The sequence below is a fragment of the Panthera onca genome, chromosome A3, assembly GCF_046562875.1.
Source record: "Panthera onca isolate mPanOnc1 chromosome A3, mPanOnc1 haplotype 2, whole genome shotgun sequence".
NCBI lineage: Eukaryota > Metazoa > Chordata > Mammalia > Carnivora > Felidae > Panthera > Panthera onca.
Window position 1 is genome coordinate 50,649,168 of NC_138341.1, and position 22,534 is coordinate 50,671,701.

The 22,534-nt window shown below is 48.0% G+C and overlaps 1 protein-coding gene and 1 long non-coding RNA gene across 2 annotated transcripts; both read right to left on the reverse strand.

Annotated features, from left to right (window-relative positions):
• Nucleotides 1-67: 67 nt before the first annotated feature.
• On the reverse strand, nt 68-3,988 carry LOC132694434 (uncharacterized). Its single transcript, XR_009617308.3, has 2 exons — nt 3,247-3,988; nt 68-960 (listed from the first exon to the last, which is right to left on the reverse strand). It is a non-coding gene; the product is annotated as an uncharacterized LOC132694434 (long non-coding RNA).
• Nucleotides 3,989-4,856: 868 nt separating this feature from the next.
• Nucleotides 4,857-22,314, reverse strand: CCT7 (chaperonin containing TCP1 subunit 7). Its single transcript, XM_060657697.3, has 12 exons — nt 22,182-22,314; nt 16,750-16,903; nt 16,016-16,122; nt 13,947-14,072; nt 12,622-12,674; nt 12,097-12,268; nt 9,094-9,258; nt 8,061-8,249; nt 7,339-7,436; nt 6,825-6,957; nt 6,162-6,368; nt 4,857-5,228 (listed from the first exon to the last, which is right to left on the reverse strand). Exons 1-12 carry the CDS (start codon nt 22,185-22,187, stop codon nt 5,007-5,009), a joined length of 1,632 nt encoding a protein of 543 aa, XP_060513680.1. The 5' UTR covers nt 22,188-22,314; the 3' UTR covers nt 4,857-5,006.
• Nucleotides 22,315-22,534: the final 220 nt, after the last annotated feature.

The window sequence follows — 22,534 nt, forward strand, 5'->3', positions numbered from 1 at the left end:
AGGTGCTTGGGCAGCAATGTAATGGCCTCTGGGTCTCCAGTGCTGTGGTGGGAGGGAGTCACTGGGCTGCCTTCTGTGCTGGGGTCTGGAGGAGGCCAGGAGGGTGGTTTGGGCTGCTTCCTTGTCTGGCTAGCTTGCTTGAAGATGTAGCCTTGGTAGGGAACCAGACGCATGAGGCCAAGAATGAGGAAGAGCACCCTCATCAGACTTGCCTCCCTCCCCAGTCTCCACTGGCCCTATGGACTGTGGGCTATGCTGGAGTTCTTTAGCCTAGGGGCAGTGCTGGGGCCTGAGCCACAGCCGTTTGGCTTAGAAGTCACAGAACGCAAGTAGGTTTTCACAGACTTGCACGGTTCCAGCAAGACCAGGTTCTGGCACTAAGGCTCCAAAGACTCAGGTCTCCCCAGTTCCTACTCTCAGAACCCTCACGGTGGTGTAGAGGCTATGGGTCCTGCCAACATTCATTTGGAAAGTTCTTTCAAACATTAACCTCAATCCATCTTAGGGTTTCCTTCTCTCCTATACAGGATCAGCTTTGCCCTAACCATTAGGTTGCTGGTCCTGGCTGGGGCTGGACTCTAGTTTCTCAGCCCTTTGCAGTGACCCAACTTTCTGCCACAGCCTGGCTTAGACATCAAGACCCAGCCTGGGTTACCCTGTAATGAGTCCTCCAGAGCAGGGACCCCACAGGCTCAGCGTCCAGCTCCCCTGGCTCCACACCCAGCTCTGTCCCGGCTCTTGTTGATGACTTTTCCTCCCGTGGCTTATTCTGGCCTTGCCCTTTGAAGACCCCAAATACCAAGGGTGTCATGTTGGCAATTCCCTGTCCAGTCGTGCACAAAGCCTTGGCTGTGTGGCATCCCCCACTCCAGAGCGGCTGGCTCCACTGGCTCCCACCTCCCCGGCCTTGTCCCCCGGAGTCACAGGAAGAAGCACAACTTTTCTCTGTCCTCCAGGGACCTGGAAAAGATATGAGGGTACCCTGGGTGCATCTGTCCTGCCTTGCCAACTGCACCCTTTACAGCTCCCGCTTGAGACCTTAGGACCGGAGGTGCTGCCCACCCCTGCCCCCGTCCCCCCACTCCCCCCATCTCCTGGACAAAGCACAAAGGGATGCCCTGCTTGGCCTGAGCCTGCCTTACTGAGGGATTTTTCTGCCCCAGGAAGCTTCCATCTCTGAATAGAAGGCTTTGGGTAATTTCTCCCTGGGTGGGCACCCACTGGGATGTCAGGAAAGGAGGTCAGGGTGCATGGGCAGTGAGCTAGAGTGGGAGAAAGTGCTGAAAGAACTGATTCCTGGAGTAGGTTCATTCACCCACTCCACCCACCCATCCACACATCCTTGCAACAGCCCTGACCACCACCAGCACTGGGGGCAGAAGAGTGAACAGGGCTTCCCCTCTCCTGGCTGGCAGGAAGTTTGGCCAGCAAGTCCCCACCTTGTATTTGCCAGCTTAGTGTGTGTGTAAAGGATGTGTGGGAGTACATATTGCACAGGCCCCTGCCGACGGGAACGATGGGTCACAGCGTGTTCTACCGCACAGCTGCCCCTGGGGCTGACAGACTCCTGCACCCTGGACTTCACGTGTGCTGAGAACTGGGAAGTTGCAGGCCCCCTGTCCCCCAACTCAAAGCTATTTTTTGACTCTCGGCGGGATGAGCCCTGCTGCTGTGCGGGGAGCTCGTCTGCAGGCCCGTTCCATTTGTTCACTTTGGCAACCACACAGCAGGCTGAGGATGGAAAACAGGGACGGAGGGCCTGGCCATCCCTGAGGCACCTTATCCCTCACTCAAAGGAGAATCCTCCTCCTCCATCTCACACCTAATAAGATGCAAGGGAGAGGAGTACCTGAGAGACCCAGTCAAGGCAGGCCCTGCTCGGGGGTCCTGGGCACATGCAGAGGTCCCATGGGCCCCAGCACTTGGTGTCCCTACCACCTCTCCCTGTTATATAGCCTGCAATGGTAGGCTGATTCATCAGGCTTTGCTTGGGCTTCCTCCCCATGGCACCAGCAGGGAACAAAGGAGATGCTGTGTATGTCTGACCCCCCGGGGAGAGGAAATGTGCTGCCCAGAACCATGGCTTTTCACTGGCTGAGAAACCACCTAAGGAGCAAGGCAGTCCAGGATTTCCTGGTCCTGTGAGTGGTTTGAGCCGGCCTCTTATGGGAAGTCCTTCAACAACGAAAAAGCCACCTCCTTCCCAATGCCTGCTGCTCCAAGGTTTGGCTCCATCCTTTCCCTTTGGGTTCTACTTGTTCCCCTGGTCCTTTGGGCCATGGGTGGGAAGCTGCCCAGTCCCTAAGTCCCTCTAAGGCACTAAGCTGAAGACCTCTCCAGAGTGACTATTGGTGCCAAAGACCCAATTCCTGGTGGACTTGGGTTGAAGACGGGAGATGGTGAGCGGGTGCAGGGCCCACGTGCCCAGAGGAGTTAACTCAAACTGATGGGATCTGTCTAGCCCATCAGTCCTTGAGGAGTAGAATTCCCTCCCCCAGGGGCCTGGCAGCACTTCTCCTTAACCCTGGTGGTCATGCTTTCTCACCCAGCCTTGTTCCAGGCCCGCATTTCTGTATATACTGCTGTGTATCGTGTGTATGTATTTATTCCTGGACAAGTGTATTCATCTGCAGCCTTTGCCTGAGGATAAGGTTTAGGACTGGGTGAAGACCAGAATACCAGGGCCGACTAAGGCAACCAGCTCCTATTTCTTCCCCAACCCCCCGGGACCCTGGCCAGTCCCAAGACTGCCCTGACAATCAGGCAGGCTTCCCCACCATGAGCCCAAGCCTTGTCTGCCATTGCTGGCATGGCTCCAGGAGGCTTGGCCTCGGGCTTCCTGGCCTCAGCCCTGCCCTAGCAGGGGTCCTGCATTTAGGCGCAGAGGCCTGAGGTGACCTAGGCTTGCCTCATGACTGGCACCGGTAGGCCTGGCTCTAGTGGGCACCGCTAGCGGGGACCTCCACAAGTGGCCCCCGGGCCTGCCTTCCCCGCACAGCCAGGCTGCAATGCGCCTGAGCCGTGAGAGGGTAGCTCCCCCCACCCCCAGCAAATGAGGTGGAGGGGTGGAGAGCATTTTTTGGTTTTGTTTCTGAAGTGGTGCCTGTACCTCCAGCCCCCAGGGGGCCTTCCCTGGCCCCACTTCTCTGCCCCACCCAGGCATCACCATCCCAGCACTTTGCTCCACATTATCCACAGATGCCCTGTGCCGAATGTACCTGAGTGTATGTATTTAAAAGGACTCACATGGGCATCAGAGAATTTATGACTTTGTATCCAATAAAAAGGTGGTGAAACTGGAATATCTGCCAGGGAAGTAAATGGTAGGTGGCCGTATTTGTCCATCTGCGTCACCAAGCCTTTCTGCAGCTAAACTGCACTGAGGCAGGAAGTGGTTGGATGACCTGAATGGCATCAACAGAGTGAATAAAGCATTAGGAAGACCTGTCAGGACTGCAGACGTCGCTGAAAGCCATGCAGGTCACTATCCATCCCTGTCCCAGTTCACTCTTTCAGCGTCTGCATGCAGACAAAAAACCTTGGGGTGTCGTTTCTGATTCAGCTGGGAGACGCCATCTTTAAGGACAACCCCTGCACAAGGACGAAAGGAGCAGTGGGCACTGTCCAGTCCCTCAATGGCTTGGCCACCTCTGCCGGAAGTTATAGCCAGCCAATAAGGCTTTTAGCCTGGGAGAGACCAAACTGTCCGTCACTGGCCTCGACTACCCCAGTTTGCAAAATGAAGTCGCGCCACTGATTATTACTCAGGTCTTGAAAGATTTAAAGCCAGTAAAAAGACCAGGTGCTTAGGCTTAAATTGTGAGTGGCTCTAGCATCAAACAGGTAGATGAGCATAACTCTGAGCCAGCTACTTTTATGTTCATAACAAAGGTAGAGCAGCTGAGGCTCAGAAAAATTAGTTTACCCAGAGACTATCAAGTTAGAAGGGATGGGGGGGGGAGGGTTCAAAAAAAGAAAAAAAAAAAAAAAAGAAGGGAGGTCAGACTCCACAGTCGGGACCTGATCACCACCCCATCCCTGCTTTTGAGTCCATCTAACCAAGAGGGGATCAGACTCAAGAGACTTTCTTTCTAATCACCTCCCAGTTGCAGGCAGCAAAAGCTTCCATGGCTCAAAGTGACATAGTTACTCACCTCTACCTTCAACAGTTACTAACTACAGCTAGCTGCAGGCCAGCTCTGAGGACTAGTATAAATGAGAACGCAGTCAAACCCTGCTGGTTTCTAGTTGATCTGTGGTGGCCACTGCAAACCTCCATTGGTCAGAAGAAAGCAAAAGGAACCCCCAAGACCACTGGTGGTCAAACAGAGAAGACCACGTGGGTGCTCCTTCAGCCACCTCTCCTCAATGGACTTTTAAGATAATCACTACAGAATTTAAAGGGAATGTGGCCTCTTTACACATTCCTCCGAGAGATCTTGAGTAAGAGAGACCAGGACACTGAGCCAAAAAGAATATACAAGTGGAAGGAGCAAGCAAGGTAATAGAATGCATTGACTCAAACCCACAGAAGTCCTTGGAGCACTGCCTGGCAAGGCCAGGGCTAAACAAGATCACGTCAGAAGAAAAGGAAGGGACTCCACATCTCCTAACTACTTCTGGGACTAAGAGAGCGCTCCGAGTGAAACTTCTGGACGGAGGCCCCTCAGGTGGAGTTCTCTGCTGGCAGAGTGGACCCTCTGCCTTAAAAACCAGACGCTGTTGAGGACTCAGTCCGATAGGAGAGAAGAAAACTTTTCCGTCTGTCAGGTGAGTACATACGAAAGTAAAATCCTGAGCTGGAGTCAAGACATTTATCAGTAAAAGTCCGGTGCCCAAATAATTTGCAAAGTGAATTCTAAGTCTTAGCTTTATTTAAATAACCTCAGTGAGAACAGAGTGGGCCAATTACGACCCCTTCCTTGTAATACCAACTAACCAAGACGGGGCGAGTAAGCATACCCTGCAGCCAGCCCGCCGGCCACTCATGAGGGACAGGGAGCCTCTCAGTGGGGGCGGCCCCGGCCCCGGCCCCGGCCCGCAGCTGGGGGAGCGTCCACCGTTGAGCGAGGGTTTTTGATGGTTTCATCTACCGACACGATAAGGCAGGCAGCCTCAGAGGCTGCGGTCAGGGCATTGATGCGCACCATAGCTGGCTCCCACACGAAGGCCTCAAAGTTGTCAGCAATGTCCTCGTTGTTGATGTCCACTCCATACCACATGCCCCCCTGAAAGAGCAGGAGAGGAGGGGAGGTTAATAAGGAACTGCTCTCAAGTTTCTTCTTGCAAATCCTCCCAAAGACAAGGTCGTTAGTAAACCTCATACTCTGAACTTGCCAGCATTTCCCTAAGAAAGATGGCATCTGTCTGGCATCACACAAAGAACCTGAAAGTGCAGGTCTTCTCTTCCCACTCGTGCCCCCAACGACCACCCCCTTCAAACCCTAGACATGCTGCTCACACAAGAGCTCTGGGCCCTCCTCTAGGCAACGTGCCGTGTTTTGGGGAGGTCCAGTCCTCAGGTCACCCGAGGACTGTGTATATCACACCACAGTTCTCAAGAGGAACACTTTCCAATCCCTTATCTCGCTGCTTCCACCAGTCCCCACTTCGGATGAGGGAATGGAGATGCAAAGAAGTGAAGGGACTCTCTTAAAATCCTAACAAAGGCAGAAGCAAGGTCACGGAGCGCTGCTGTCACAGTACTGAGCACTTAACAAATATCTCTAAACAAATGTTTGCTAAATACCAAACGAACACATTTAAGTTCTCACAGAGATCACAACTTAAGAGATGGTAGCACCATGGCTGGACTGCCCAGCAGCAGGGCTCTGGCATGTCTCGCCACCACTGGGAAACCCAGTAACATGCTCAGCGTGTGCTTCCAGGGAGGAGGCTGCAGGGTGCCCCTGGTTCCTTTGATGGCACCACAAGGAGCTATGATTATACTCTTGGTAGAAGCACTGAAAAAACTCTGGAGGCTCCAGTCCTGGCACTGTGGCTTTCCCTCTGCCCTCAGAGGAGACACAGTTGAGTCGGTACTGGGTTTAGTTCCAGCCCTGTCATGGGCCTGAACACTCTATGGAGCTTGAGTAAGCATAGCACACACTCAAAATTTAGCCCCATGCACCCAATCCCTGGACTCAAGGAGACGGACCCACCTGGGCATGCCGAGCTCGCAGCTTGTTGAGGATGTTTGTGGCATCAAAGCCAGCATTGTCACACAGCTGGCGTGGGATAATTTCCAAGGCCTTGGCATATGCCCCAATTAACAGCTGCTGTTTTCCTGGAACGGTCCTTGAGTAATCCCGCAGGTACTTGGAGAGCTCCATCTCAATGGCCCCGCCACCAGCCACCACTGAATCGTTCTGCAGAGACCAGACCCACCTCTTAATGCTAACAGGCCCCTGGCTCAAGGTCCAGCCACAGCAGAGTTGGACCAGCTAGTCAAAAGGTCCTCCCAGTACAGAAAGGGAGTAGTTCCTCATTCCTCCCTCATCCCAAACCCCAGGAAGCCTAGATGTGGCTCTTGTCTAGCACATTCCAACCTCCATCTGGTGGACCTTATGGTTTCTGACCATCTCCAAGGTCACTTTGGACCTCGAGGGCATTGGTGCAATCACTGGGATGGCTAAGGACAGTAGCTCCACTGTTTGTTTACGAGAACAAGTCTTAGCCTTTAAGGCAGCATGACCTATTTTGAGAGACTGAAGCTGTTTGTCTATGATTTGTGAGGCAATCAGGGCTAACAGGCCACCCAGGGAAGGATAAGTTATATATGGTAGAAATCACCACAAAGATCCAGGAAACCCCCAGTCTAGTACCTTGATGGCCCTCCTGACAATCATGATGGCGTCGTGCAGGGACCGCTCTGTCTCCTCCATGAACTGCTCAGCACCACCACGGAGGATGATAGTACAAGTCTTGGCCTTGGGGCAGCCAGTGAAGAAATTATACCTACACCCAGGATCAAATCATACATGTAAACTTCTTTCTGCTGCCAACCTGTTGTGTATGACCTCACCACGTTCGCCCAACACTCAACAGCTGCTCTTTTGTTCCTCGCTAGGGTTTCCAATCCTACTCTTGAAGAGTTTTGGGGAAGGTCTGGGGCTGTAACCCTAGGGGAGAAGATACTGTAGAGTCAGACTTTAGATCCAACTTGATCTTCTGCTCTCCTGAAATACTTTATATCTGAGTTCTTTATGTCCCAAAAGGTGAGACCTCAAAAAAGAGCGGCACATGTTGTATACCACACCCAAAAGATGGCAGAAGGCCAGACCCAGGCAGGTCTGATGAGCTCTGCCAGCAGGCAGCCCAGGCCTATGGCTTGCTTACCTCTCGCCCCCAATCTGGGTCTCTTCAAAGACCTGGCAGCGGCCCAGCACATCTGCTGACAGAGCATTCACACTGGTCTGGATGGAGCCTCCACAGGCCTGAGAAGCACAAGAGATCAGATCACCTTCACATGAAGCCAGAAGAGAGCTTCCTGCCACCTAGTCTCAAAAGCCAATTCCCATGCTAGACCCTGCCACAGTGCCCAGGACTCCCTGCACTGGACAACCTCCCATTTACCTCCCTAAAAGAGGAGAAAACAAAACAGAACAAAGACCTACGAAGGACAAGCAGGCCTGGTCAAAAGGAGATGGAGACCTTTTACTTCACCCAACACCCACGCCTCCAAACTAGTGTGCCTTGGGCCCAACAACTAAAGTTAGGATCAGTGCTTTAGACCTAACATATCTTGTGGAGATGCTCAAAAAGAAAAAGGAGAAATGTGGCTGAAAACATCAGTACTTGAACTGATCTAGCTGATCAGAGCATCACTGCTAGGTTCCCTCACCAATCAGATTTCCTGACTTGCTCTGGTTACACCGAGCACATGCACATGGGATTGGAGTGCTTCACGGCAAAAAAAAAAAAAAAAAAAAAGAAAAGAACAAGGTTTAGACAGGCCTAGTCACAGGCCAACCTGACAGTGCACTCCAGTATACCCGTAGTAAATTAAAACCCCTCCAGGGCCACAAAAGCCAAGAAGCAGTCTGTGAATGTTTAGTTACCATCATTGTCCTCTTCAGATCCTCCTCTGGCACACGGCCAGCACAGAACATGTCCCTGTCGGCAAAGTACTGGGTGGCCACATCCCCGATGGGGAGTTTGGACAAGACGACTTTGGCTCCGGAGTGATGGATCCTCTCTAACTTGTCATAGAGAATGTTCCACTCAGCATCAACAATTGCCTGATAATCCTGAAGAGAGACCCAGAAAAGGATAAGGATGCTTGGGGAGGGGAGGGGCATGAAGGGCAGGGGGGAGATTAGCATATATGGTAGGCTAAAATATACTCCCCAAAATAAAACGTGCTGATGTATTTGGGAATTAAAAAGGGTAAACAAAATAGCCTCTCCTCAGTCCAAGTAACAAGAACCCTACATGAGAAATCAGGAATCACCTAAAACTTTCAGACACCAAAGTAGAAAGAAACCCCAGGACTGGGAGTTACTCCACAGCTGGTATGCCAAGGTGTGAGAAATAGTTTAGCTTGGCAGAGTTGTAGATTCCTCTAAGATGCTGTACCCATGGAGTTCCCAATAACAAGATCCCTTCCCTCCAGAGGCCACTGTGTTTTGGCGACACATTACCCAACAGCACCTACTTATAGCTGGATGACACTGCTACTCGAGATAGCCTTGGTATTATCAGTGATGGGAGCACACCTGTCCCTACAGTGTGGGACCCAGTATAGGAGGTGAGGGGCCCTCAACTGCCCAGGTAAGAGGAATCAAAACACTGGGCTCAGTGTATGGGTGGAGGGCAGCTGCCAGCCCCTTCCCTGGGGCCAGAGAATATTTCAGCAGGTCTCCCCTATCCAAGTCTCCTCAGGTCCCTATCCAAGTCTCTTCACTCACAGAGAGAAGAGTGAGGAAAGAAGTGGGCCTAGTATTTGGACATCAACATATTCAGGGGGACAAGAGGAGAATGGGGCTCATAAGGAGCCTGAGAAACAGCTGGACCCAAGAGAGCCACAAAGACCCAAGACTTTGGCCCAGAACGCTGACAACTCCATGCCTCTAGCCAGCTGGTAGGGCCTACCTCAACTGTGTGGACTCTGATTTCAGCATTATCTTTCTCAGCTTTCAGCTCAAGCTCAACATTTAAAAGGGCAATCATTGGATTATTGTACTTTTTGGGTTGCATTTCAAACCCAGCGTAAGAGAAAGTCTTCTTGAACGCAACGCCGGCTACTAGCTGGGACTCCTGTTTAAAAAAACAAACAGTTAACAGTTCAGTCACTACTGGCATGAAATGAAATCAAGCTAGTGCTGTGCTAGACTAACATGTGTCCATTTCTGCAAACATGAAAGAGTTAACCACGTCTTTATTTCACTGTTACAACAAAGCCTTTCCACTTTCATAAAAGCTAGGAAAAATACAAAACATATTTTGGTTATCCCTTCAGTATAAAGAAAATCAATCATTCAGCTTACAGGGACTAAGCATGGGAAAGGCCTGTTTGGGCTATTTTCTAAGACTGGCCTTCAAAGCAGGAGCCAAGGGCTAACACTGAATGTATTTACCGACAGTGCCAGGCAAGGAACCAGGCATTTATGAATAAGGCACAGGCCTCTTCAATCCCAACTCACCCCCCAGTCTTCTACTGGACACACCTACACACGCTCCTACTGCACGCGCACACACATACTCCTGTGTACAGCATCCTAGGTCCTTCCTCTTCCCAGGAGATGAAGCCAAAAGATCTTAAGAGTCAGAAATTCCCTGTACAATTCCCAAGCCACCATTGTGGCTTCCCATGGGTTGGATTTAACAGCAGGGCATACATAGTAAGAAAGCATGTTGCACTTGGGACTGACTTTAGGACTATCTAAAGACCTGGGTTCAAATCTCAGATCTCTTTCTTGCTAAATGACCAAGTCATTTCCCACACGATAAAAAAGGGTATTTCCGTTCAATACCTCTATGTTCTCTGGCCTTCTCACTAGATAAATTAGTTTTATTTATTTTATGAGAGAAAGGGAGAGGGAAGGGGGTGGGAGAGACAGCACACGCGAGCCCATGTGTGAATGAAAGGGGCAGAGTCCAAGAGAATGTTAAAAAGCCTCCATGCTCAGTGCAGAGCCTGACACGGGATTTGATCCGATGACCCTGGGATCATGACCTGACTGAAATCAAGAGTCAGATGTTCTACTGACTGAGCCACCCAGATGCCCCAAATTATTGTTACTTAAAAAAAAATTTTTTTTAATTCATTTTTGAGAAACAGAGAGCGCAAGTGGGAGAGGGGCAGAGAGAGAGAGACAGAGACAGAGACAGAGAGACAGAATCTGAAGCCAGGCTCCAGGCTCTGAGCTGTCAGCACAGAGCCCGATGCAGGGCTTGAACTCATGAACCTCAAGATTATGACCTGAGCCGAAGTCAGATGCTTAACCAACTCAGCCACCCAGGCGCCCCCACCAAATTATTATTTTTGATCCCTAGTTGAGTGAATTGGCCAATCTAATCTCAAGAGTCCAGGGAAATAGGAAGGCCCAGGAGAAGATGGATGACTGCTACCAAAGTAGTGGGTAAAGACAAAGTCAGTAAGCCATGATGGGCCAAGAAAGCACTGGTACCTGGGGCCAAAGACAGGGAAGTAACTCAGATGACCTCCAAATTCCTCACAAGTTTTATTACAGAAAGAGAACCTGAGTCCACTGACATGTGCCATGACAGGAGGAAGGACAACAGAGTGGGAGTGCAACTCAGAAGGGTAAAAGTCAAAGAACAGAAAAGTGAAGGGCCACGCCAGGCTATAATATTTGAAGCAGGTCTCGCCCCATCCAAATCCCTTCAAGCTGGGTCACCAAGATAGAGAAAATTAAGAAGTAGGGCAGGCCAGAGTGGAGAAAGGCCAAAGCAGCATAGAGATACCAACAGGATGCTTCCAGACAGATACTACTGTGTTAAAAAAAGAACAAGTTACAGTTAGGTTGTGCAATGCACTAGCCATGAACCACATGTTGCTATTTAAATTTAAATAAATAAAAATTAAATTAAAAATTTAGTTCTTCAGTTGTATTAACTGCATTTCAAGTGCTTGGTAGCCACACATGGCCAGTGGCTGCCATAAAATGGACAGCACAGACATGTAACAGTTCTACCGTGACAGGAAGTTCCATTGGACAGCAATGAATTAAAAGCCCCACATGCTGATATGGATCAAATTCTAAAATAAGTTGTTAGTGGCGCCTGGGTGGCTCTGTCAGCTGAGTGTCCAATATTGGCTAAGGTCATGATCTCATGGTTCACGAGTTTGAGCCCCATGTGGGCTCTGTGCTGTCAGCTCAGAGCCTGGAGCCTGTTTCAGATTTTGTGTGTGTCTCTCTCTGGCCCTCCACTGCTTATCCTCTGTCTTAAATAAACATTAAAAAAATTAAGTTGTTAAACGGACAAAAGTGAGTTGTAGAACACTATGTATTATAAATAAGCACTTGTGTTTAGGAAAGCAGTATTTACATATGTATTTACAGATGCATAAAACAATTCTGGAGGCACCTGCTCTCACTCACACACACTCACACACACACACACACACACACACACACACACACACTCACTTATTAGTGGTTGTATCTGGGGCAGGAGTGGTGAATGGGACGTTTACTTTTTTCCTTTAGGATTCTTTTTACGTTTAGAACTATGTATCATCTATCCAAAATAAATGAATAAAAGAAGGGAGAGCTTGGGCATGTCACTTGGAGAATGGACTGAGAAGTACTTCTCAGGCTTATTAACTGAGAGGGTCATAGGTAATTTATTAGATGGAGCTAGTCCCATCCCCTCCCACATTACACTAAGATTCTAACAATCAACTAGTTCGATCTGCTGTTCTGCTGACAAGTAAATGTAGGTCCACAGAAATTACAAAATATATCTACAGTCACAGCCTGCAGTGACAGTATGGGGAATACAACTCCAGTCTGACTTCTAGCTCAACACGCATTCTATTCCTGTAACATGTGTTCATCTCCTGTACCAACCTATGTGAAGGGTCAATATGAAAGCAGAAGCCTCCCAGGGAGGCTGTAGCAGGCTTACCTCTAGGGCACCACCCTGCACCTTTTTGATTCCAATCATTTTAAGCTGCAACAGATCATCGAGCATCATCACCGCATCCACCACCATCTTAGCGAAGAAGGCTTTCTGCTGGGAAATCAGCTTGGAGCTCAGAGCGGTCATGGCACACTTCTCCAGCAGCTTCCTCTGCTCCCTGGGACACAAGGATAGGTGGGGCTTGTGTCAGGTCTGGAAAGCCCCTTGTCTGAGTCTATTGCAATGTGTAGGGGGCTTCTGTTCTAGCCTCTAAACTCAGCCCACATCAACTTCATCTTGTACAATCTTTAGGGCAAATTATCATTGACAGATGGTGACTGCGGTCAAAGACCTCGTATGTGACAGCTTTAAAATTACAGTCTACAGCCTCTTTTGTGCTGTGAGCTGGGGCACAGCCAAGGGTCTAGCAAGAGCCAAATAGCCCCAGGCCCATATAGGGTGGCAACACGCTTCTACATCCAATTTGGCCACAAAAAGTCAAGACTCTGACAAAGCCCACTGCAAACTTACACTTTGTCTTCCTTCTTCACCGTCACAGCAATCTCTTTGATCTTGTTAACTGCCTGCCAAGAACAGAAGCCGAGTGAGTCCCTGGTGCCAAAGGCAAACTGGAGAGGTGGGTCCCAGTCTCTCTTGTCACTCTCCAATCTGTTTACTCCCAAATTGTAAGCATTTCCACTCTGCAGCTGAAACACACTTCTGAGTCTTGGTGCTGCCCGGAAACACACAGCTCTATGGTTTAGAAAACTCCCAGTGACAAATATACAGTAGGTATAGTTCTGAAGAATCATCAGGGTATTTCCAAGACTTAATTCTGAATATGCAAGGAACACTAAAACAGATGAGTGGAAACAAGCTAGGACACTTGATTGGGCCAAACCTTCTGGCTTAAGAAAAACACTCATCGGGGCGCCTGGGTGGCTCGGTCGGTTAAGTATCCGACTTTGGCTCAGGTCATGATCTCGCGGTCCGTGAGTTCGAGCCCCGTGTCGGGCTCTGTGCTGACAGCTCAGAGCCTGGAGCCTGTTTCAGATTCTGTGTCTCCCTCTCTCTGACCCTCCCCCGTTCATGCTCTGTCTCTCTCTGTCTCAAAAATAAAATTAAAAAACCTTAAAAAAAAAAATTAAAAAAAAAAAAAAAAAAACACTCATGACAACTGCTAGCACTTTATATATTACTAGACACGTTATGTATGGCATACATATCTGTATGTTAAACTTAGTATCTTTTCTTTTTTTTAACGTTTTATTTATTTTTGAGACAGGGAGAGACAGAGCATGAACAGGGGACGGTCAGAGAGAGGGAGACAGAATCTGAAACAGGCTCCAGGCTCTGAGCTGTCAGCACAGAGCCCGACGCGGGGCTCGAACTCACAGACCGCGAGATCATGACCTGAGCCGAAGTCGGCCGCCCAACCGACTGAGCCACCCAGATGCCCCAAACTTAGTATCTTTTCAAAAGCACTTCTCATATGTGATCTCATGTTACCACCCTGAACCAGAGATATTTAAGGGAGAAAGTAAAGAAAGCCTAGAGGGACCGACTTGCCTAAGATCACACAATGAAGGTCAAAGGTCAATAAAAGCAGGGTCTCAAGATACGTGTCATGAGGAACTTTAGATAAAACAAAAAACCTCTCACTTACTGAGTCAGTCAGGAAACCTGAGGCTTAAAGAGATTAAGGAAATATCTAGTCAAATAGCTACTGGATGGCAGAACAGAGATTCATAGGGAGAATTGAGAAAATGTCCAGGGAACCCTGTTACCTCTCTCTATACTCCGCTAAAGGTATTATCCTGAGAAACACAAGGCTAAGGTAGCCAGTATTCCCATACCAACTGGGTGGCAGTGCGGAAAGCTCGGATGATGATCTGTGGGTGCAAACCTTCCTCCACATAGGGTTTCACCTGCTTCAGAAACTCTGCAGCCAGCAGGGTCACTGAGGTGGTGCCGTCACCGACCTGGAAGAGGATGACAGGAAATTCACATTTCTCACAGTGAGGAATAAGGCCTGAGACTCCATTTTTAGGCAACCTACCCATTTAAACTAGGGACTGTTTAAATGGGTGTGAAATGTTTTTTCTGGAAGCGTAGGTGATTGCAATGAGTACAAGGAAGGTGACGATAGTTAGGTATCCATCCCATCAAATGGCTCTGGGCTACAAAATGAATTCCTCAGCCAGGCCCATTCTCCAAAGAGGGCTGATTTTGCAAAGTTCTTCAGGATATGAAATCATATACACAGACTAACCAACAATTTATTTATTACATACAGGCACTATGATGATTAAGACAATCCCAGTCATGCTTATAATACAATACTTATGTGTCTGGTAACAAGAGGCATGAGACAAATATTCTTCAAGGAGCACAAAGTACTATAGGAGTTTACATAAAGATAATTTACAGCCAAATCCTACTAAAACAAACCTTCCAGGACCAGCCAAAGTCCTTTATATTTTAAATACTGTTTGGAATTGACAGATCACTAGTCTGCTAACCTTTCTAATGTAGTAATATTCCACAATGGGATCTAAACCCTTTATTTATTTATTTAAGCATTTTATTTATTTCTGAGAAAGGGAGACAGAATGCGAACTGGGGAGAGGCAGAGAGAGAGAGAGGCACAGAATCCAAAGGAGGCTTCAGGCTCCGAGCTGTTAGCATAGAGCCGGATGCGGGGCTCGAACTCACAAACCGTGAGATCAGGACCTGAGCCAGAGTCCGACACTTAACCGACTAAACCAATCAGGCGCCCCTCTAAACCCTATTTTTAATGAGGGAGAAGAAGAACTAAAACTAGTTTACCTCTGATTTGGCAGAAATTTATGTTCAGCTCACTTATGTCCATTGTGTAATGTGAGGGACTCTCAAAGGGGGTTAAAAGTGTTACTGCGGTAAAGGGTATAAGCTGCCAAATTCCTGGCCAGAAAGGTTTTAGTCAGTAACAGGTCAAATTCAGACTCTTCCCACTTTAATTTCATATAAGCCATACTGTTTTGTAGGCTACTGGGTCCTAATACACCTTTTTATATAACTTCAGAACCTATCTATAATACTATAAAATGCAAATCTGTTTCTGTCAACATTTAGTATCAAGACTCCAGTGTTAGAAATGTTTTAAAAGATAGACTGGTCAATGCCACAGTATTGTACACTTAAAAATGGCTAAAGTGAGGGACGCCTGGGTGGCTCAGAAGATTAAGCAGCCGACTCTTGATCTCAGCTCAGGTCTCGGTATCAGGGTTGTGAGTTCAAGCCCTGCATTGGGTTCCACGCTGGATGTGAAGCCTACTAAAAAAAAAACAAAACAAAAAAACCTGAAGTGGTAAATTTTGTTATCTATATTTTACCAATATTAAAAAAAAAAAAAAAAAAGATAAACTGGAAACCTTAAAGTTTCCAGCCCCATCTTAAATGGTGACTAACACATGAGAGCTTAAACTATTTACCAGGTAACTGAAAGGAGCCTGGTTCTAAGATCTCAGCTACATGTAGTAAAAGAGTATGAATTAAAAAAAATTTTTTTTTAACATTTATTTATTTTTGAGAGACAGAGTATGAGCAGGGGAGGGGCAGAGAGAGAGGGAGACACAGAACTCAAAGCAGGCTGCAGACCCTGAGCTGTCAGCACAGAGCCCAACGTGGGGCCCAAACTCACAAACCGCGAGATCGTGATCTGAGCCAAAGTCGGATGCTTAACCAACTGAGCCACCCAGGCGCCCCAAGAGTATGAATTTAGAAGATTAACTTCATCTAAATACTTTACAATTTATAAGCACGTACTACTTATGACATCATAACTTTAGATATATAATCAAAAAACTTTTAAGACAGAAGAGCAAAGGAGCAAGCAGGCATGTGTTTCAACCTTCACTTAAACACATATGCTTGATCTTCCCACCTCAGCATCTTGGGACTTGGCAATGTCCACTAACGTCTTTGCTGCAGGATGGACAACATCAAGGAGTTTCAGAATCGTGGCCCCATCATTAGAAATCGTTGCTTTGCCTTAAAAGGAACAAACACAAAGTAAAAATTTAAAGACCTTTTCTCCAGTTGGACTTGGAGCCCAAGCACACTTTACTGGGATGGGACAGAGGCGATCATGGCATAAATAAACTGATCTTTTTATAGATTTAGCTCTGTGCACAAAGGGCCACCTAAAATCACAAACTTCTGAAGACCATGAGCTCCCGATTTTCTCTGAACAGCATTTAGCATACATTGGACTGGATGTAGAAAATACTAAATGGGAATGAGAAACCATTTAGATATTCTTAACATAGCTGATGCCTACTATTGTCTCACGTCAGTTAATATACTAAAACACGAGGGGGAATTCTGTCTTGGTAATATGATACAATGGGAATGACCAAAGTTAACTTAGATAGTTCTCTTTCATGTTTCCAGGCTGCATCTCTCTATGAGGCAACATGTTCCTGAGCTCAACTTCTTCCATATATCCCTGTAGGGTTCAGCATTCAGGACAATGTATGAAATGGAACCATCTCCTAGCAAGCAATCCTTCAGAGACCTTAAAAGCAGTAGAATTTCTGATACCAACTTCTGCTAGCCCCAGCACTCCCCAGGAGTCTCCTCTTCTGCACACTGGCCTGAGGAACCCTGCAGACTTACCTCGGCCGTCTACGATCAGCTTGTCCATGCCACGAGGGCCCAGGGTGGTTCTTACAGCTTCTGCAATCACCTGGCAGGCACTGATGTTACTTACAAGCTGGGGGATGCCTTGGGAGCTATCAGTCCCCTCTTTCAACAGGATAACTGGTGTGGGCTACAGAAGAAAGCAATTGACTGCTTTTAATAATCATCTACTACAACGAAATTCAAGGAGGGAAGGGAAAAGAAAAATGTTTTCATCTCTCTCATAACAGAAATACCTGGAGGCCTTTTGTTATTTTTTTATTTGACAGAGAAAGCACATGCACGCACAAGTGCAGGAGCAGGCTCCACGCTCAGCGCAGAGCTTGACTCAGGATTTGATCCCACAGCCTTGGGACCATGACCTGAGCCGAAATCGAGAGTCGGACGCTCAACCAACTGAGCCACCCAGGCACCCCTCTGGAGGCCTTTAAAACCATATTCCCACTGTCCACCACATAGATTTCTTAACCAGCCTCTACATCCAGAGATACTGCCAGGACTACAACATACCCTACAGGCGTGCTAGAAAATGGTCATGGCAAGCACGATTTGGTCTAAAAGAACAAATCAAATACTGTGTTCTCCAGCGCTCGGCTGGACGAGCACAGCCTTTTCAACTTCTGACACTATTCCCTGTGTTGAAGAATTAGGTCAGAGCACAGGAGGAAGAAGCCCAGTGTTCACCCTCTGGCAAAGCAACCACTTATCTGCATTACAGCTTAATCCTAGGGAAGTTGATGGGGCACTGATGCAAAACACGAGGCGCCAGCAGCTTCAGGTGGTGTCCTGGAGATGCCCAGGCAGGCAGCTTTACCACGACGCTCAGCTGGAGAGCAGGGAAGCAGCATGTTGTCCCGCCTCACAAAACAAGTCTAATTCATACAGCAGTGTTTCCATTCTCATGCTGGTACCACAGAGCTTCCTTGTGACCAATCTCCAACCAAATGTCCCACAGAAGTTTTTCTCTATTCTGCATGCCAGTCTTTTTTTGTTTTGTTTATTTATTTTTGAGACAGAGAGAGACAGAACATGAACGGGGGGAGGGTTAGAGAGAGGGAGGGAGACACAGAATCTGAAACAGGCTCCAGGCTCTGAGCTGTCAGCACAGAGCCCGACGCGGGGCTTGAACTCACGAACTGCAAGATCATGACCTGCGCCGAAGTCGGACGCCTAACCGACTGAGCCACCCAGGCGCCCCTGCATGCCAGTCTTGAGAACAATCACTACCCCCAAAGGGGCTTAATTGGCAGACCTGCAGAAACTCTGGGAAGACAGGGATACCCGCGTAAAGGCCTGCTTAGCTACCTCTGCTCCAGTGACCATTAGCACTGACAGTAATTCCTCAGCTTAGCAAACTAGAGTCTGTATCAAAACCTGTGCCTTCAGAGATGAGCTCATAAACCAGACTCAGTCTTCCCTGTGTTTGTGACTAATTTTGTATGCGTGAAACAAAACAGTAAAGATAAAAACTGTTTTAAAACTTGTTATGCTATGTGTGTGCTATTAGGCTGCAAGTTAAAATTTACTTCTTACCACAAATTGCCATAACAAGTTTGAAAGCCACTGCCCAGGCCCACCCCTGTGGGTGCTTCAGGTATCTGAGCAGGAAAGGATAGCACAAGGTTGTGTCAACTCAACAATAAGAAGTCAGGGATTCACACACCAGAAAGTCTAGTGACCCATGAGGCTGACTCCATATTCACTGGCCAATTCCTGAAAAAGTTCAACTCCTCTGGCTAGTGTAGCAGGAGGGCAGTGGGTAGACAGAAGACTGGAAAAGGGCTGAAGAGGCAGGTGAGAACCAGATGGCATACTCAATTGTAGATCATGGTAAGGAGTGTAGATTTTATTCCTACAAAAGGAAGGCCTGGAAAACCTTTTAGCAGAGGAATGGCATGTTCTTTTTTTAATGTTAATTTTGAGACAGAAAAGAAAGCGGAAGCACATGCGCCTGAGTGAGCAGGGTAGGGGCAGAGAAAGAGAGAGAGAGATTCCCAAGCAGGCTCAGCTCTGTTAGCGAAGAGCCCCTGTGCTGATGCGGGGATTCACCTCACATACAGAGAGATCATGACCTGAGCCAAAACCAAGAATAGGACACTTAACCAACCAAGCCACCCAAGGCGCCCCACGAATGGCATGTTCTGATTTACATTTATCTACATAAAACACAAAGAGAGAGAAAGCAGGAGGCAAGATGTAATATGTAAGTGCATAAAAGGGGGCTGGAAAGATGTGCATCGAATGCTAATGAGTAAGAGTGGAGGTAAAGAGGGTTCTGACACTTTGTATTATATGTTTTGTTTTAATTTTTTTCTAATGAACAAACTTTTTTTTTTTTTTAAGAAACGCCTGAGACAGGATGCCTAGGTGGCTTGGTTGGTTAAGTGTCCAACTCTAGATTTTGGCTCACTCAGGTCATGATCTCACAGTTTGTGAGATAAAGCCCCACATCAGGCTCCACTCTGACAGCACAGAGCCTGCCTGCTTGGGATTCTCTCTCTCTGCCCCTCCCCTGCTAACAGGGACGTTCTCTCTCTCAAAATACTAAACTTAAAAAAAAAACCAAACCAAAACAAACAAACAAACAAAAACAATAAACAACTTTAGTAAGAATGCCTGTCAGATAACCCCTAAATCTGGGGTCAGGCATGGGCTGGAGGTAAAATTCCTTCCCTTTCACCAGTGTCCCAGGTCTGGAGGCAAGAAATGGCTTTTTGGCCAAACTTCTTTCAAGCCTCTTCCACCTTTTGTAAGGAAAAAGGTGTCCCCACCTTCTCCTAGTCCTGCTAAATTATGCCTCATGGCAGCCCCCAAGCTTCCTTGCTTCATCCTTGCCCCAGATAGTCTTACATTTCAAAACAAAAACTAACTTGGATCTCAAGTTCATCTTATTGCCTTCAACAAATTTTCACCTCTCCAACAGGCTAACATCAATGCATGTAAAGATTTTTTTCTCAACACCCCCCCAAACTGTACCCCTATTTACAAGAGCTACCCTGGCACCTTCTGCCAAAACCACTTTCTTGGGGCACCTGGCTGGCTTGGTTGGTAGAGCATGTGACTCTTGATCTCGAGGTCATGAGTTTGAGCCCCATGTTGGCTGTAGAGTTTACTTACTTAAAAAAAAAAAAAAAATATATATATATATACACACACACACACACACACACACACACACACGTATGTATACACGTATATATACATATGTGTGTGTACATACATATGCGTGTGTATGTATATGTACACACATATATATATATAAAGACATTAAAAAAAAAAAAGTTTCTCATCAACAGGCAAGTGATTCACCAGAGCCCCAATTCTTCTAACATATTTTCTCAACAGCAGCCAATAGGGGCACCCCGAACAGAGGATCCCATAATTCCCTCTTTGCTTCCTCTTGGCGTAATTTTTATATCACCATCAATCTTAAAGCATGACCTTCCCAAAGGTAAGGACTATAGGAATCTCAATTTGTGGAGCGCCTAGATTTGGCCACATAGAAAGCAATATACAGCAGCTTATGGTGTTAAAAATTCAACTTTACATATACTTGCACATGTTTCATTCAAACCATGAACTAAGATAGCACCAGCTTCTAATTTTTGGAAAAGCACTGGCAGTGTGGTGACACCAAATCCACAGAGAGTTCTTAAATACAAAGCAAGGAGCAGCTGCCCACAGTCCCTTTGTTCCCTATGCTTTGTAGGCCCTACAGAAGTCTCACATTCCAAAAGGAGAAATATAAACAGCTAATACCACAAGGAAAAAGAGCAGGGGTCAGTTCAGGAAAAACCCAAGTGTGGTGGAGCATCCCAGTAAAGGGTTTTATCACCAGACTGAAGAACCTTGGTTCTGATCCTCAGTTCTTTCAATGCCAACCAAAACTCTTATGGTAGCCTTGTCAGCAGGATAGATTACAGGGAGGAAAGGAAGCAAACCACTACCTAGCAGAATAGCTAACATTTGCCAATTGCTTATTGATGCTGGGCACTTCATATGTATTAGCTCAATGAATCCCTTCTAACACACTGAAGGCCACAAATTTAACATGCTCAAAGTCACACACATGGTAGGTGGCCCAGCTTAAGTTACAAAACTAGGCATTCAGTGCGGCTCCAGAGCCCTTACTCTCAAGGGCTCTGCTGACTCTGCACAGAAGATGAAGCCGACTTCAAAAAAGGTAATGCTGAAGAGGGACTGAAAAAGGGCAGTACTGGAGGTATAAAAGGGAGAAAGTACAGATAAATCCTAGGTTCCTTCTCTCTGTGGGTACAACTGGATTCACAGGGCATTCCCTAACAGAACACTTCATATGTATCAGCTTGACATCTACCAGGACAGGAAAAAGCAGCAGAAGCCCAGAAAAGAACAGAGAACTTCCTCTGACTGATAGAAATGAGTTAATTGCCAAGTGCACTACAGGGAGCAGTAAGTATCCTAGTCATCGTTTTGCCTCAAACACCTTCTTAAACGCTGGCCGTGTTCAACAGCAACTCAAGAGATAGCAGGAGGCTTGGGAATCCATGGAAGTTATCTACAACTGAGAGGGCACAAAAAAATGATGCAGAAGTGGGGCGGGGGGGGGGGGGGGGCGGCCCTGCAGGATTCATCAAGACCCCCAACTCAAGAAAACGAAACCCAGAGTTAGATGGCCAACTAAGAAAAGCCTGGCCCGATGCCAAATCCGGAAGGGCAAGAGAGGGTTGGAGTCAGAGCCCGGGTCCTTCCACCTCTGATGTGCTGTCCCCATCTGCCCTCTCCATTCTCCCGGCTGAGGAGCTGCACCCGCAACAACCAGCTGGGTACGGTATATTCAGCAGGCGCTCAATAGGCGTTTACTTAAGCAATGAACGAGTGTTAAAGTACAAACCAAGTCTGTTTCCATTTATGTGGCAGCAGGCAGGCTGACCGACCGGCAAGCAACCCTAGTTGAGCCCTTCCGCTCAGCCCAACACAAGGTCCCCACGCTGCCTCTGCCCTGTTCTAGGAAGCACACGTTTTTACATCCTACATTTCCCCAGGTACCAGTGCTTCCCAGTCGGCCCGCCGACCGCGTATGCACGCTCAAGTCGGGACTCATTTAACACAGGTTACAATTGCGGGGGGCTCCAAAAACCGGGTCCCCTCAGCCGGCTTGCGGCCCCGAAGCAGCTTGGGACTTGTAGTCCCCAGTCGGCCACACCAGAACCTTCCCTCCAGCCCCACGAAGTCCTCGCCCAGGGCCCATGCTCCGTGCTCCGGCCGAAACAGGCCGCGGAGAGCCGGGGTCGCCCACAGACAAGGGGTGGGGGCAAAGACAGAGTTAGTAGGCAGCGGAGGGCTCTATGGAACTGACCCCGGCCGGGCGGTGCCACCCAGGGGCCAGATGGCAGCGGATGGCGACAGATAGGCGAAACGCCACTCACCATCATTTTGGAAGCTCGTTTAGTGGCCCGCTACACCTTCTCTCTTCTCCGCGTCGGGGCCGCCCAGCAACCCCACAATCCCCCGCGCCAGAGAAATCCCCAGAAGCTTCGCCGAGCCGTTGGCTCGGGAGAGGAAGGGGACGGGCCACTTCCGCTACTCTATGGTTTGCTACCACAGAGTCAGTACGGCTAGAAAGGCCAGAGGCTGGGCCTCGGGGGGAGAGGCGTTGGTTACAGAAGGGTCGCAGGATTGTGGTTATGCATTTCTCTTTGAGTATGTAGACTCCTTGCTCGGCTCGCATTACCCACTAAACCCTCATTCCTTCCCCCACCTCCGAAAGCCAGACCAAGGA

Coding starts and splice junctions, on each gene's coding strand:
- CCT7 (XM_060657697.3), bottom strand. Junction 12,269..12,621: donor GTGAAGAAGGAAGACAAAGT/GTAAGTTTGCAG, acceptor CTTGTGTCCCAG/GGAGCAGAGGAAGCTGCTGG. Junction 5,229..6,161: donor TGCGAGCTCGGCATGCCCAG/GTGGGTCCGTCT, acceptor CTGCTCTTTCAG/GGGGGCATGTGGTATGGAGT.